This window comes from Glycine soja, chromosome 11, assembly GCF_004193775.1.
Source record: "Glycine soja cultivar W05 chromosome 11, ASM419377v2, whole genome shotgun sequence".
In the NCBI taxonomy this organism is placed as follows: domain Eukaryota; kingdom Viridiplantae; phylum Streptophyta; class Magnoliopsida; order Fabales; family Fabaceae; genus Glycine; species Glycine soja.
This window is the reverse complement of record NC_041012.1, coordinates 29,648,721-29,664,481: the sequence shown is the minus strand read 5'-3', so window position 1 is coordinate 29,664,481 and position 15,761 is coordinate 29,648,721. Positions and strand designations below refer to the sequence as shown.

At 37.7% G+C, this 15,761-nt stretch overlaps 2 protein-coding genes across 2 annotated transcripts; both read left to right on the top strand.

Annotated features, from left to right (window-relative positions):
* Window positions 1–8,196: 8,196 nt before the first annotated feature.
* Window positions 8,197–8,812, top strand: LOC114373966. The gene has a single exon (XM_028331544.1). The coding sequence runs from the start codon at window positions 8,250–8,252 to the stop codon at window positions 8,697–8,699; it is 450 nt and encodes a 149-aa protein (XP_028187345.1). The 5' UTR covers window positions 8,197–8,249; the 3' UTR covers window positions 8,700–8,812.
* Window positions 8,813–9,492: 680 nt separating this feature from the next.
* Window positions 9,493–11,632, top strand: LOC114373148 (protein MAIN-LIKE 1-like). The gene is made up of 4 exons (XM_028330684.1): window positions 9,493–9,879; window positions 9,993–10,652; window positions 10,756–11,373; window positions 11,456–11,632. Exons 1-4 carry the CDS (start codon window positions 9,493–9,495, stop codon window positions 11,630–11,632), a joined length of 1,842 nt encoding a protein of 613 aa, XP_028186485.1.
* The last annotated feature ends 4,129 nt before the right edge of the window (window positions 11,633–15,761 follow it).

The window sequence follows — 15,761 nt, the reverse complement described above, 5'->3', positions numbered from 1 at the left end:
TTAAAAGGAAGTTCATCTAAAATTATTATCTTTACAAGTGCTACAAGAGCCCGTTCTTGATTGAATTTAACTAGTTTCATACTAACAACATTAGGGTCATCCTCAAATCCCTTGCCAACAACAATTGTCTTTTGTTTCCTATCAACCTCCCTCTTCTCATGCTTAGCACACACAAGCGTGCTAAACGAGCTACTTCAATACTTCAAACATCTTCCAGTCCATTGTTGTTGTACCAAAATTCTACAAAACACATATAAAACTATAAATTTCACTAACATTAACTTTCATAATCTAAAAATCCAAAAGAACCCTCATTCTTATCTTTTTGGATAAAACGAAGCATTAAAAGAGAAGAAGTGAGATTATTGCTATGTAATTTTAGTAACAAAAACAAGCATGCATAACAATTATCAGTCACACATTTCATCAAAAGCAATATGTACAGATTCATATGAATATATGCAAAAGGTCTATGCCAAAGCCATGCATCATCATTCTTACTCAACAAGCATGTCGATTCACTAATGGATGCTTTTTCTAGATCTAGCATGTAGATATTATCAAGTCTATTTCCTATCAACTTCATGTCATTTAAAAGATTAAAAATCATACAGAAACTTGAAGTGAAGGAAATATCAAAGCCTTTATCACACAATTGAATTATACTAAGCAAATTGTGCTTTAGACATACCGCATATAGGACATTTTCAATACAAGTAGTTTGTGAATTACCTACATTACCAACCTAGAATCCTCCATTTGTCATTGTCACCATAGGTAACAAAACCTTCTTGTTTTCTGTTAGAGAGAAACTTAAATTTGTCTCCAATCATATGCCTTGAGAAACTTCTATCCAAATACCATATTGATTGTTGGTCTTTAAGGCATACCTACAAAACAAATTTAGAGAGAATATTGAGGTACCCAATTCATGTTAGGTCCTTTAGGTTAGTAAACTTTTGTCTTTCTTTAGGAACCCAATTGTACTTCCCACTCGGGACACCATATCTTTTGATGAAACATGATGAAGATCTATGACCTTTATACATGCAATAGTAACATGAAATGAAAGGTGAAGTGGAGGGTGTAGAGAAGTTAAATAAATTCTTCTAAGCTTTTTGTTTTCTCTTTATACCAAAACCAAGTCCAGCCTTACCCATGACACACTTTTGAGAACTCAACAAGGCATCTAACTTTTGCTCTTCCACTTGTGAACTTCAGAAGTGTCTTTTCAAGATACTCAATTTTGCAATGAAGTTTCTTGCAATTTTCACAATTTGAGCTGGAAGAAATATTGCTAGATTTACATTTACAAATGGATTCCTCAATAGATTTTTCTAAATCAATTTTCTCTTTTCTTAAACCAAGTACTTTCTTTTGTAAAGGGGTAAATTTCTCAATATGTCATCTAACTTGGCATTCTAGAGTCTTGTTCACAAAGATGAATCTTTGTGACTCTTCATGTAACTCTTTGAATGCATATAGTAAATTGTCATAGTTTGTGTTGGATTCGGAAAAAGAGTCACTTACAATACTTTTGGTCTCATCTTCATCAATATCGGCCATGAGATACAAATTTCCTTCCTCCTTAGTTGAGTTACTTGAAGAGCTCATCATTGCCATCCTCTGCTATGTATGCTCTTCTATTTTTAAATGGCTTCTTATCACCTCCTTGTTGTTTCTTGAGGTATGTTGGATAGTCCATCTTTATGTGACCTTGCTTCCCACACTTAAAACATGTGTAGGTGGTTAACGTTGGACCATTTTTATTGGTGCTCTTCTTTTGGAAGTTCCCTCTGTCTCTTCCTTTTTTTCTTCATGAACTTGGAGAATTTTTTGACAAGTAGATTCAAATTTTAATTATCTAGGTCATAGAAAAGGTCTTCATCACTAGCTTCATGATGTGCGGTGCTTGTCTTCTAGGCCAATCCATTCTTCTTATCAAATTCTTCTATTATCTTTAGTCTCCCAAGCTCTAGCTCATACTCTCTTAGATTGCCAAAAAGTGTAGCTATGATCATGGTTGTTAAGTCTTTTGATTCTGATATAGTTGTACTTTTAGGTTTCCAAGATCTATTGCAACTTCTCATAACTAATGGAAGCTTGCTTGAGAAGCCTCTATAGAGGCTGGATCTTTGAGCTTCAATAAGGTCCTTCAATGGTGATTTTCAGCCATGGAGTTACAGCAGAAGATAAAGAATAAGAGGTGAGATGAGGCCTCATCCACTAGAGAATAAGCCATGGAAAGAGAAGCTTCACCACCAAGAGAGGGGGGCTACTCACACCCCTCCAATAGCTAAGTTCACCCCCATGTCAAAATACATGAAAATATAATGGAAAGCTTCCTTGAGAAGCAAGGAAGGTAGCTTCCTTGGGAAGCTAAAGGAAGAAAACTTCCTTGAGAAGCTAGATGGGGGTTACTCACACCCCTCCAATATCTAAGCTCACTCTCATTCCAACATACATGAAAATACAAAAAAAATCCCTACTACAAAGACAACTCAAAATTCCCTGAAATGTAAGGCTAAAACCCTATACTACTAGGGTACCCTTAACTTGTAGGGTAGGGTACCCTTAATACCCTACAAACCTAAAATGGCCACAATACAAGACCCAAAAGAAGGAGAGTGCTGCTAGGTGCACCCAGCACTTGAGATGAAAAGCCCTTTATGCCACTGGGTTATTTTTTAAAAAAAACGCTTGACTCTCTCTCTCCCGCTACTCTCTCTCTCATTTCCGTTGCAGTTTCTTTTCTTCTTCCTCGCACAACATTTGATTCTTCTTCTCCCTCAAAGCATTTGATTCTTTCCCAGAGCCATTCTTCTTCTTCCTCGTGATACCTTCTTCTTCTTCTCCGTTTGATTCTTCTTCTTCTTCCTCAGCCACGAAGGACGAAGCACGAGCAGCCATTTTTGATTCTTCCTCGCGCTACCTTGTTGCCGTGAAGAGGAGCCACGAACCACCGTCTACCATCGAGGGAGCATCGTCAGCGTCGACCGTCGAGGTAAGCACCACTGTCCTTTCCGCCATTGATGTCGGAGTAGGGAAGCTTGGAGGAGCTTACGGATCACTTGATCCATAAATAGTCACAGCTTCATTTTACAAATTGTATCCTCTTTCAGGGATGAATTAGATTGATTAGCATGAATTATGATTATATATAGATGTATCCTCTTTCAGGGAATTATCAAAATAGTATATATTGATTAGCATGAATTATGATTATATTGAGATGTTGACAATTTTCTTCATTTAAAAAATTCCAAAAGATACCTAGTGCTTGTCAGAAATTATCCAAATATTCCAAACCATATATTGCTACTAAAATTAGTCTTATTATTACAAAGATAAAAATCACAACTAGAGAGAGCTTAAGGGTTAATTGCATCAACTTCATCCTTATGGTTTGTGTGGCGTCCCTAAATAATGGCTGGTTTAATAGTAATAATTTAAATAACAGAAACCATGGGAAATTTTTTTTATTTTTCTTTTTCTTTTTCTTTCTTTCTCTTTTTCATAGTAATTAAATTCAGAAGGAAAATTATGACTATAGAGTCCTGAATGGCTAGTTCACAACTCTATTCAGAGTCATTTCTTTCCAATCACTCATAACCTCTAAACTATTTTGCTCTTTCAAAAAGAAAAATATATCAGCCATCATTTTAGGTCGTCACGTGAAAATAATAAAATGCGGTCGATAAACTCTTTTTAATAAAGTTTGTTAACACTTCCTTTTTAAATAACAAGATTAAACATAATTACATTCATCATCTAAAACTGTCCAAAATATGGGAGTTTTCAAAATACATAGTGACATCCAGAGCAAAGGTATCAACTGTGGTGGCTTCAGCCACATATATACAATCATCAAAATTTCTATACAATAGGTCTACCCACCCAAAAATCAAAAGAGTAAACCTAGCAGTCTGAACTAGATACGCCCACCCACAAAAAGTATGTAAACCTAGTCTAAGGAGCCGTCTGCTATGATGAAGAGCCCTCACTACTCGCTGTCCCTCCAGGGCCGCTCTCCTCTGTATAGTCTGCCTCAGATGCTGACATGATATCCTCTGGAAAATCAACATCAAGGAGTGGGTCTTCATCATCCTCAGGTAAGTCAAGAGCATCCACAGCAGGCTCAGGAGGTAACTCCTCTAGGTCTTCCTCAGGATCCTCTTTAGAGGATGACACTTCTATCACATGAACTGGCTCCACTAGTCGATATGGAGTAGGTGTAGGTAGTATCCACTCCACAGGCTGCTGAAGTGTGCGTGCGGGTACCTCTGGATGTACCAATGAAGTAGCGGTGAGTCGAATCGTGCCACGGAATCGGCACCTCTCATTGCCTTCGAGGGTCTCCCAAACTTCCTCTAGGCACTCCATCACCACGCGATCATGGATTAACTGCGCTGCCATCGCGATCTACAAGAAATAAAAGGAAGAAGGTAGACTCTTTCACAAGAAATCTAACTACAGGAAACAATACAATGCATCCCATAACCGCTATGTATAGTCAAAAGGTCTCTCTCAAGGGATTTCCTCTCTGGTAATCGATTACCAAAGTATGTAATCGATTACCAGTGTCCAAACTCGAGTTACATAGCTTCTGCACATGGAAGCCTACAATTTACATTGTGTAATCGATTACACATAACTGGTAATCGATTACCAGTGCCCTATTACTCTGTGTAATCGATTACACAGCATTGGTAATCGATTACCAGAGGCCGCCTTAACATCCTGTCTCCATTTTTAAGCCTTGTAATCGATTACACACCCTTGGTAATCGATTACCAGAGGCCATCTTAACTTCCTGTCTCCATTTTTTAAGCCTTGTAATCGATTACACACCCTTGGTAATCGATTACCAGAGGCCAAATTCCCGATACCACTCAAGATTCATAGCTGGCCAGCCACCACACAAGCCTCCTTGCTTTGTGGTCTTTGTTCTTTTATTGGTTGACTGCCAGGAGCTCGCCTATTTAGGTACATCACAGGTTCTCACTGACTGACTATGCCCGGGTTGGGTCGGGATTGGTCAAGCTTGGTTTTGGGCAATAGCACCCCACCTGACATCCCCAAGGTCTCCTGACCCCCGCGACATATCTCCAGGTACCACTCTGTGGTCAACCAACAAAAGTAGGAAGACTGACTCTTCCACGCTTTCTCACATCAAGCTTGTTGGATTATGGGGCACCCGTCATATGTGGTACTAGGTGGCGATCGGGCGATGGTGCAAATCAACTCTTCCACATCCACAAATCAAACATGAACCCACCATCCCCAGTTGCCCACCTTGAACTGAGCTCACGTACTCCTACGTAGCCCTTATCCCAGTTCCTCTCAGCACCGGGTCCCCATCAACCCCTCCAAGCTTCCACAATATCCATGCAATTCAATTTCCAAATATCATGAACTACCCTAAACCAAGAAAATAGGGTAGAGGCAGAAAACTCTGCCCAAAACACATTCACATATTACAGCTTTCCTTACTCAAATACCCCAGTAACATTCTCTTCGTTCCGATTCATTAACCGTTGGATCGACTTGAAAATTTTACTGGAGGTTCCTAGTACATAATTCTACATTTTGACCGTTGGGATCTGCTAGAAAATGTCCAGAACCTAATATGACCTACCTTTCCCATAACCAGCAATGCACAAGCATTTTCTGCAAAAGAACAAAAATTCTGCTGCACAATTCAACAACAATTTTCTGCATAATAGGGCAGATTTCGAAATCCTTCTTGCCCACATCCAATTTTGCTCAAATTAGATCCTACAAGTCCTAAATCATGTATAAATCGTATTTAAATCAAAAACAAGCTTCAGGTCAAGGTAAATCCAAATCTAGGTATCCAAAACCCATTAATTGAGTGAATTTTCAAGGTTTGAGAAGTGAAAATGAGAATGGGGTAATTTTGGAGTAAACTCTCATCTCAAACAAGTCTATAACATTAATTTAAACTTGCGCAAACTGGTTTTACGGCGAAAACTCCACCGATTCAAAATTTGACCCCTCAACACCCAATTTACCCTAGAAGTGACTCTTGTTTTCACCTTTGTCACTCATTGTTCTCATTTGCTCTACCCAAGCTTTCCCAAAAGTCCTAATTGACATTTTAAACTAGGATTAACTCACTTTAGCCTCCAATTACCACTAACCCCAAATTTAGCTTTTCAAACCCTCAAAATCTCACACTTTTCCACTCACATCACTACCATTCTCACATTTAACCCTAGGTTAACTCTCCCCATCATCTCTACCAGATTTCTACCAACAATTTCAGCACACAAACATCACAAAGCATCATCATAAAACCCTAAAACAGAATGGGTAAATTTGGCTCACATCAAACATGTCAAGTTTAGCATGCTTTCAACAAATTCCTTCACAAATAACTACCATAAGGCATAAACCTAGTAGAACTACCCATCATATCTCCCAAAAACCCAATACCCACGAAATTCATGTGAGAAGAAGTCTACCCAAACCTGAAATTCAAAGTCCCACAACGTAGAGGTGCGCTTCACGACTCCGAAAATGGCTTCCTAGTGCAATTTGGAGTAGAAATGGTGAGCAAAGTTTGGAGCTTTAATGGAGGCTTCAATGGAGAGGAAGAAGAAGAGAAAAGCAACGTGAGAAGGTGAGGAAAAGCTTTCTGAATTTCTGTTGAGTGAAGAGAGAGAACGTGGCTTTTATTTTAAAAGGATTTTCTCTTTCCTTTTTCCTAAAAGTTATGCCACATGTCTCATTTTGAGTGGAGCAAAAAGGGGCCCACTTTTTCTCTTGATGTGACTTCATACTCAGCCACAAGGAGAGAAAAATTTTGACCTTTTGAATGCTAAAATCTTGCCTTGATTTGCGTGCCACTTCTCTGGTTCCAGTTCCTCGCGTTTCTCTGCACCCGTCAAGACCCGTTTTCGAAAGTAGGCAATATATATATATCAAAACGCTCAGAATGAGACCCTGAGTGTGGTTTAGAGGTTGGTTTTGTTAAATTTTTAGTTGCACGCAAAACGATAATTTTTAGACTAATTAATTGAGAATTAATCTATAACTGTCCAGTTATGGATTACTCTTCGTTAATTAGCCTAACCCGCGTATCTTTCTCCCAATGTACATACATCTACCAGGAGTATACATATATACACTGAATAATACATATATATATATATATAATTATTTAAAATATAACGCTTACAAAATTCCGGGTAGAAATTTCCAGGATGTCACAGTTTGCTTAAGGGTTGGTTACGAAGTCATGCAATCTTTTATGCTCAAACCTATTCCTTTTCTCAATATAATCTTTAACATTGAGATAAATAACTAAGAAATAATTATAAGAAAGATTTGGAATTGATTATTGACTTTAAAAAAAGCAAATTACTTCCTCATAGACACTTCATTTATGTTGACAATTGAATGCACTACAAATAAAGCTTTAATACTATGCACATATGCATATTTCTCCTTGTCTCTCAAGGTGGATGATTAATGCTCTAATTGTGTAAGGATGGAAATTAATGATTTTATCCACTAGTCCCTGCTTATTGCTTACCAAGTATTGTATGCATTAGAGTAAGACACTTGAGCACAACCATGAAAAAAATAAGTACTCTAGTTCTTACTCAAGTATAAGTATTATTTTGTCGATTGCCTGTGTGGTCCTTTTGGTTATGTGACTACTTTCGATTATAGGACAAACCATTGGTGACATAATTTTCTTAGAAATCTTAGTTGAAGTTGATTTTTTTCTTATTGTGAGATGAAATTAATGAGCCTTCCCTACTTAAATTTTTTGCGAGCTAACCCTCCCTACTACTCCCCCAAAAAGGCATCAGCATCATTATTCCTCAAGTACAAGCATCATTTTTTCTTAGAGCCACCTCTAAGATAATAAAATAAAGCAATAAGCTTGTGTTGTTATAAGAACTTTTATAACAGTAATGCCACTGCTGCACCAATGAATACAATCTTTAAAGGGGTGTCATTGTGCAACCATTGATGTACTTAATTAACATATAACCATGGGCAATTTGGGAATTGCAAAGGCTTCAATGTTGGGATTGGGGTCCGTTGAAAGCAAAATCCACAATTATGTCCCCTCTTCCTCATCTGTCCAAGGAACAACCACTTCTTCAAAACCTCAACACATATAAAAGCCAGTGCAATCACCTACAAGTTTTATCCAAAAGCTACCTCCTTTTCTGCTTCCAAGTCATTTACGCAAAACCAAAGAGACAACCATGAGTCCCATTGGCTTGTCCTTCCTCTTCCTCATTTCTTTAGCACTTCTCTCTATTGCCAGAGGCCAAGAAAGGGCACCTCACGGGCTTGTTTACGAGAGCCCTGTAGCTTTTCCACCAACAGCATATGACTTCTTTCATCCCAATGCTCAAAAGCCTGAGAACAAAGACCCGTGTGTTGCATCCAAATGTTCACCACTGCCTCTAGTAGCTCAAGTGGATGCCACTCAAATATATGAAAACAAAGCTTCAACAACGCAAAAAGGTGGGAAACAAATAGGAGGTGGGGGTGTAGCTGGCATTATCACTGATGTTGCTTTGCCTGTGCTTTTAGCTATGGGAATCTACTATGTAAAAGTCACTAGCCAAGCCAACATGAGTCGAGCCAGTAACAGTGTTCAATCTCATGCTTGGTGTGCTTTCTTTAATCACATCAAAATCTCAGCTTAGAACAAAGCATAAATACTCTTTCACTTTGCCCAAATTCCTAAAAAATCGTTTCCTTAACTATATATATATGTATCTCACTCTCTTATTTCTTAGCACTAGCTCCATCTCCCGTTGTTTATGGTCAACAATGTAACTACGATTGTGATAGAGATTGATATCAAATTTGGATGTTTTCACAATTATCATAGACACATGTTTCCAATTTCTTACTAACTACTGAAAATATTAAGATAAATTCAATGTGAAGCAACATCAGATACAAAATAGCATGTCTATCACAGATACTAACTACTGAAAATAATAAGATAAATTCAATTGTGATTGAACTCTGCATTCGAAAACTGGACAACCACATGTAATAGGTGATGAAGTTGGATATTCTATCTTCGCTCAATGATTTCGAACGCACAAGTGTGTGTGCTTATTGATTTAGTCAACATATGAGAAAATTTCTAAAATCCTAAAGTGGCCTAACCATGCTTTCAATGATTTTAATCACTCACTTAACCATGCTTTCAACTTATTGATGCATGTACATAATTCCCTTATAATCTCACTATCAAATTGCTTCTGAGGATTGTGATTGAACTCTGCATTCGAAAACTGGACAACCACATGTAATAGGTGATGAAGTTGGATATTCCATCTTCGTTCAATGATTTCGAACACACAAGTGTGTGTGCTTATTGATTTAGTCAATGATTTCAATGCTTTCAATGATTTTAATCATTTTCATTTGTCATCTGACTTTGATGGCTTTGTGAGACTCACGCATAAAATTTGAAAGAAAGAAATGAGTGATGGATTTTGCGGTACTCATTTGCAGATCATGGTTAGGACTAGAGGATTAGGTCGTGCGTTAGATCAAGTCACTGGCAGAGGTGTGGGAAGAGGAGATCGTGATGATTCCGATGATGCTCCACAGCGTCGACGGCCTACTGCATCCGCACGGAGGCAGCGAGTCACTGTGACTGCGGATCACGTCGATGAGCCAGTCATCCCTGAGTCAGATGTTCAGGATGACCCGATGGAGGCACCAGTTGCTGTAGAGGACATTCCTGCGAACATAGGCGCAAAGGCTGCTGAGGATGAGCATGAGGGATTTCCGGGTGGTCCGAGCGACCCATCCATGTTGACCCTGTATGCGGATCACGTTGCTTGCAGCGTATGGACGGGAGAGGTATTTATAATATTTATTTTTAGTTACTTGTAAATTATACTTTATGATTGAAATTAGTTTTCCTTTAAATGATAATTTTAACAAATTTTGTGTTCCTTTATACTTCAATTCAGGAGCGTCCTGAATTGAAGCTATTCTCTCATGGGAGGAAGGTCCATAGTTTAGGCAGGCCTGTCCCTACCATTGAGGGACTTATTGCTGGTACAGGACTAAGTCCTCTAATCGCGTGTTCGGTAGACACCGGCGATCGGGGACTTTTGTCCGCGTTTGTGGAGCGGTGGCACCAGGAGACGTCTAGTTTCCATCTCCCGGTGGGAGAGCTCATCATCACGTTGGATGACGTCTCCTCGCTTCTCCATCTGCCCGTGATTGGAGACTTACACGCCTTTCAGCCCTTGCACGTGGACGATGAGGTTCAGATGCTGGTCGACTTATTGATGGTCTCTACAGAGTCTGCCAGGGCTGAGACAACCCAGTGTCGTGGACCGTACGTACGCCTGCAATGGGTACGTGATATATATGAGCGCCAATGTCAGACAGGTCATTGGACAGCTGCAGCTCGCGCATATCTTCTCCATCTTCTGGGTTGCACTTTGTTTGCTAACAAGAGTGCAACCAATGTGCATGTTGTCTACTTGGAGGCCCTTCGTGACCTCAGTATGACAGAGAAGTATGCCTGGGGAGTGGCTGCTCTGGTTCATATGTACGACCAGCTGAACGATGCATCTATGAGCCACAGTCGACAGCTTGGCGGTTACATCACACTATTGCAGGTAACAAATATGTTTTTCATTCATTCAGGCTCAACAATGTTCAACTTTAAATTTTGTTACACTTTCATTATTAATGTTTATAATTTTAATGTTACATCTGTAGTGCTGGATTTACGAGCACTTTCCCTCGGTCGTGGAGTCCACCGCTGATCAGGACTACGACGAGGCTTCCCCGCGTGCATGCAGGTGGATTGCGACAAAGAAGACCGTGAAGAGCATTCGCACGCTGGCATACAGGGAGCGCCTGGACCGACTTTGGATTTCGGATGTCTGTTGGATCCCTTACGGGGAGCATCGGGAGGTCCGGGACTTCCACGTCAGATCATGCTATTTCGGTCTCTTGCATTGGGGGCCTGTTGCTGTTTATTATCGATCGGAGAGGGTCGTGTGGCAGTTTGGCTACACACAGACCATTCCTGCTCCTCCTGTCAATTCATGGGTCTCGTATGATGATATACACGACAGGTTGATGCACTACGAGGATCATATCGTACTAGTAGGTGAGGTGTGCGTTGTGCCAGGGGCGTGTTCCAGTGACTACATGGACTGGTTCTTCCGCATCTCCCATCCTTTCATGACACCAGGCCACGCATTAGATCCTCTGCCTCATGGTCACGCCCCGCAGCCCCGAGTCGTCCCTCAGGCCCCGCAGACGGATATCCCTCACGTGCCGGAGCCTAGAGCATCATCCACATCTACGGAGGAGCCTAGACATGCAGTGGTAAGTAATACTAATAATTTACGTCATTTACCTCAATATTTGCATAATAATTTGTGTAATTAGTGTGTTTTGTGTGTAACAGGAAGTTTGTGATGACATTGCTGAGAGGTTGGAGTGCCATCTGAGTCTAGGGGTGGTCACGCCTGGCTCATCGACACATAAGGTGATCGAAGAATGCCTCAGATTGGCCATGAATGTGACACAGGACCATCTAGTATGCGTTAGGTGTAGACACAGGCGGCGCACTGATCAGGCGTAGTTTATGTACATATTTTATATTGATATTCCATGTATATACAGATATTGTACATGAACTCATTTCATGAGTATTGTTGGTTTTATTTATTTTCATTACTAATGTTAATTTTATTTATTTTCATTGATTGTGTATTCCATTTGTGTCTATATACAGGCGTGTTATTAAAATGGTCTAGTTAACTTAGTTATAGTATATGTAAATTATTATAAATGGTCTAGTTAACTTAGTTTACCAACTAATAAAAAATAATTTGAAATATAATTGAAATAAAGAAGTTGAAAAGGGTGTAAAAAAATTTGAAAAAAAATGGACATCATTCGTTATCTAAGATCTTTATTTTATATAACGTACTAATATTTTTAAATTCTCTTATAATTACTATTTTCCCACTTATACTAATGATCATGTAAAAAAATGTATTATAAAGTAGTTAGTATTTTAATTTTTAATATAATACTAATTATTTTTTTTATATTCTTTATAATATTAATGATATGATTAATTATAAAAATAAAAAATAAATTAATGATGATAATATTAATTTTATAAAATTATTATTATCTTTTATGTATTTATTGATTTTTATTAATATGTATAAAATAACCTTAAACAATATCTTTAAAAATGCTGTATAGTTAATAAATTATTATTTTTCTTCTTACGGATCAAGTTGATCCGTAAGTCACTTACGGGTCAACTTACGGATCAACTTGATCCGTAAGAGAAAAACCAAGCAAGGGTAATTTCACCATTTTTTTAGAATGTTGGGTGCACCAGCAATAATGCTGGGTGCACCTAGCACCACTCAAAGAAGGACAATCTATTCTAATATTTACAAAAAAAAAAAAAGAGCTCATACTTAGCTCATGGGCTCAAAATCTACCATAAGGCTCATAAGAACCCTAGGACCTTCTTTTGCATCTTTGGCCCAATCTTTTTGGATTCTTTTATTCAATGCCCTTGGGGGGTTGGATTTCATTAATAACCTTGACATTGAGCTCCTCTCTTTCAAAAGTCTTGCCAAGAGCCAACAGATGGTTTACAACATGTGTAAAACATTTTTACACATTCAAAATGCTTTCTCATGACAATAATATAAACATTTCATATTCTTGAATGAGAGTATTCTTTCTTGCTCTCTTAACTTTGATAGTTCCTTCATAAGTTACTTCCATGATTTCCAAAATTTCTTTGGCATCTACACAGTGAGAAGCACAATAAAACTCATCAAGGGTTAAAGAGAAGGCAAAAATATTTTTAGATCTAACATTGTATTGAGCATGTCTATTTTCTTCCACTATCTAAGAGTTAAAGTTTTTTTTCTATCTCTTCCATCAATAGCAACTTTAGGAAAGTAAGGACCATTTGCAACAACATCTCATGCTCCTCTATCAATGGATTCAAGGAAAATTCTCATGCGTACTTCCCAAAATGGATAGTTTTCATCGGTAAAAAGAGGGGTCGATTTATAGAAGCACCTTCCACAAAAGGTTTGATGATTTTCAACCATTTGAATGACTATCAATAATGGCAAGTTGGATTATAAACCAAGAGGGGAGTGAATTAGTTACAAAACAATTTTTTACCCCAAATGAAAACTTTTTGCAAATACCTTCTTTAATCCAATTAATCCAAGAGACTAGGCTTGTTACAAATGCCCTTTGATTTCTTAAACTTAATCAAACACTTACCAAATGATATTCAACAATTATACAATGTTCAAGGAATAAGAAACTTATGCAAGAAGCAATACAAGAGTTTAAAGGTTAGAAAAAATGCACAAAATTTATATTGGTTTGATTTCAAAGAAATCCACATCCAGTTGATACAAGTAACCCACTTGAATCTTTCCACTATAACCTTTGGAGTTACAAACAAACTCACAAGAAAATGCACTCCACAAATGCCTAAACTTTTTTAAACCTATAAAAAAAAATTAAAGCCACATGTAGAAAACCCACTATATGTGAACCATTAAGAAACCTATTGGATGAAAAACAAAAAAAATAATCACAATTAAGGAAAGATTTCACTTGATCTTTGAAATATATGAATGTTAGAAATACTTCCTATGTAGTCTCAAGCTACTCTTCATGATCCATGCCAAGATCCATTGAATTCATGTTTTCAATCAAGGATCAAGGTGATGATGACACTCTAAGATTTTTAGAAACTTTCTCAAAGAAAATGCAATGATATATATGGCAGAAATGGTGTCACATACCAAGTCCTTCGAAAAACTCATTTTTATAGCCTTAGAACTAAAATAGTCGATTATGACAAAGAGATAGTTGACTATATTGTTCTTTGCATAACCTAAGTTTTTTGAATAACATATAGCCAATTATATTACCATTTAATTGACTGTTTGCAAAAGCGAAAAACTTCTTTAGAATCATATAGTTGATTAGACACTTAAGATAGTAGACTATAATAATATATAGTCAGTTATCCTGATGCAGAGTTTAAACTTGGTGATTTTAAAAGCTAAGTTACAAATTTCAACTCTTTAAAGCTAAAGATTAATGATCAATGCAATGTTAATCATGTTTGAGCATATTGATCTACTTCACCTAATCTAGGATGCATGTATGCTTGATGTCACACACAATTAAGTATTTTAAGTATAAGAAAACCATTATAAATTCCAAAAAATTCTACATGAAGCGACAAAGTGTAGCCACATGAACCCAAGTAACTTGTAACCCAAGCTCCTCGACTGTCATGAACGACCCCTCCAAAACCAGAGAGGCTTGGATTATCAATAGAATTGCCATTGGTATTTAATTTCAAGAAGTCCAAAGTCAAAGGATGAGGTTATTATAATTATAATACAATAATAAAAATGTAAAATTAAAAAGCACAAACTTGCTTGTGCTTGTGCAACACAAATTGAACCATAACAATGTAACATGGTATTTAAAATGGCAGACCATATTAACTATTAAATATTTTGCTTTATAAATCTTTTGAATATGGAATTTGTAACACCCTGATATATATATATATATATATATATATATATATATATATATATATATATATATATATATATTATTAGTAATTATGTTTGATGTTTGATTATTTGTTGCGTTATTTTCATCCGTAATTATTTTTAAGGAGATTAATTTAGTTAATAGAGGGGTGTGAATAGATAAGGATCTAGTTTCTCAAAGAATCCTCTTGAGAAAGCTTCTCAAAGAAGCCACGAGGAAGCTTCTGAAGGAAGCCTCTTAATGAAGCTTCTAGAGAAAGCTACATGAAGCTGCCTCAGTAAAAATGCTGCCCAGCCTTCGTTAACCGTTGGATCTTCTCGAAATTCGTTCTGCAACTTCACAAGACAATTTTCCATGATTTGACCGTTGGGATCTTTGAGAAGAAGTCTGGAGTGTGATAGAAGCCTCTTAATGAAGCTTCTGGAGGAAGCCTCTTAATGAAACTTCTAGAGAAAGCTACATGAAGCTGCCTCGGTAAAAACGCTGTCTAGAATTCTTTAACCGTTGGATCTTCTCGAAATTTGGTCTTCAACTTCAAAAGACACTTTTTCATGATCTGACCGTTGGGATCTTTGAGAAAATATCTGGCGTGTGCTAGAAGCTTCCGTTCCCGAGAGCATCTCTTATTTAAGCATTTCAGCCTTTGCTTTCGTGTAGCTTAGGAAAAACGTCATTTCTTCTTCTTTCTTTCTTCCAAAGCCATTTCTAAAGTTCCAAGAACTTTCTCCATCACCCACAGCCACCATTATCCACCACAAACCATCATTGTTCTCCATTGAAAACCCACACCAAGAGGAACCCTTCAACCAAAGCGGAATCTTCCAACTTGGCTTGCGGTTCCGGTAGAGAACGAAAACCCTAATCTGATCTTTCATTTTCTTTCGAGGTGACCATGGTTCTATGCCTGTTTCTTGTTAGTTTCATCTTGTCTTTGCATCTTTTCTGACTTTGGAATTATCATTGCATGTCTTATGCTTCCTTTGAAAAACCTTAGAGAAAGAGACTTTGTAAACGTTATCCTTTATGAAATGCATGTTATTTTCGTAACCTACACTGAACCCCCGTCACATTGGCATGGTCAGAATTTCCAAATGATGTTCCTTTGTAAAACCGGAAATGCTCTCAGCTCTTTC

Excerpts from the sequence above, each read along its gene's own strand:
- LOC114373966 (XM_028331544.1), top strand. The coding sequence starts at position 8,250 with ATGAGTCCCATTGGCTTGTCCTTCCTCTTCCTCATTTCTTTAGCACTT.
- LOC114373148 (XM_028330684.1), top strand. The coding sequence starts at position 9,493 with ATGAGTGATGGATTTTGCGGTACTCATTTGCAGATCATGGTTAGGACT. Across the intron at positions 9,880-9,992 it reads GCAGCGTATGGACGGGAGAG|GAGCGTCCTGAATTGAAGCT; the intron begins GTATTTATAATA and ends ACTTCAATTCAG. Across the intron at positions 11,374-11,455 it reads AGGAGCCTAGACATGCAGTG|GAAGTTTGTGATGACATTGC; the intron begins GTAAGTAATACT and ends TGTGTGTAACAG.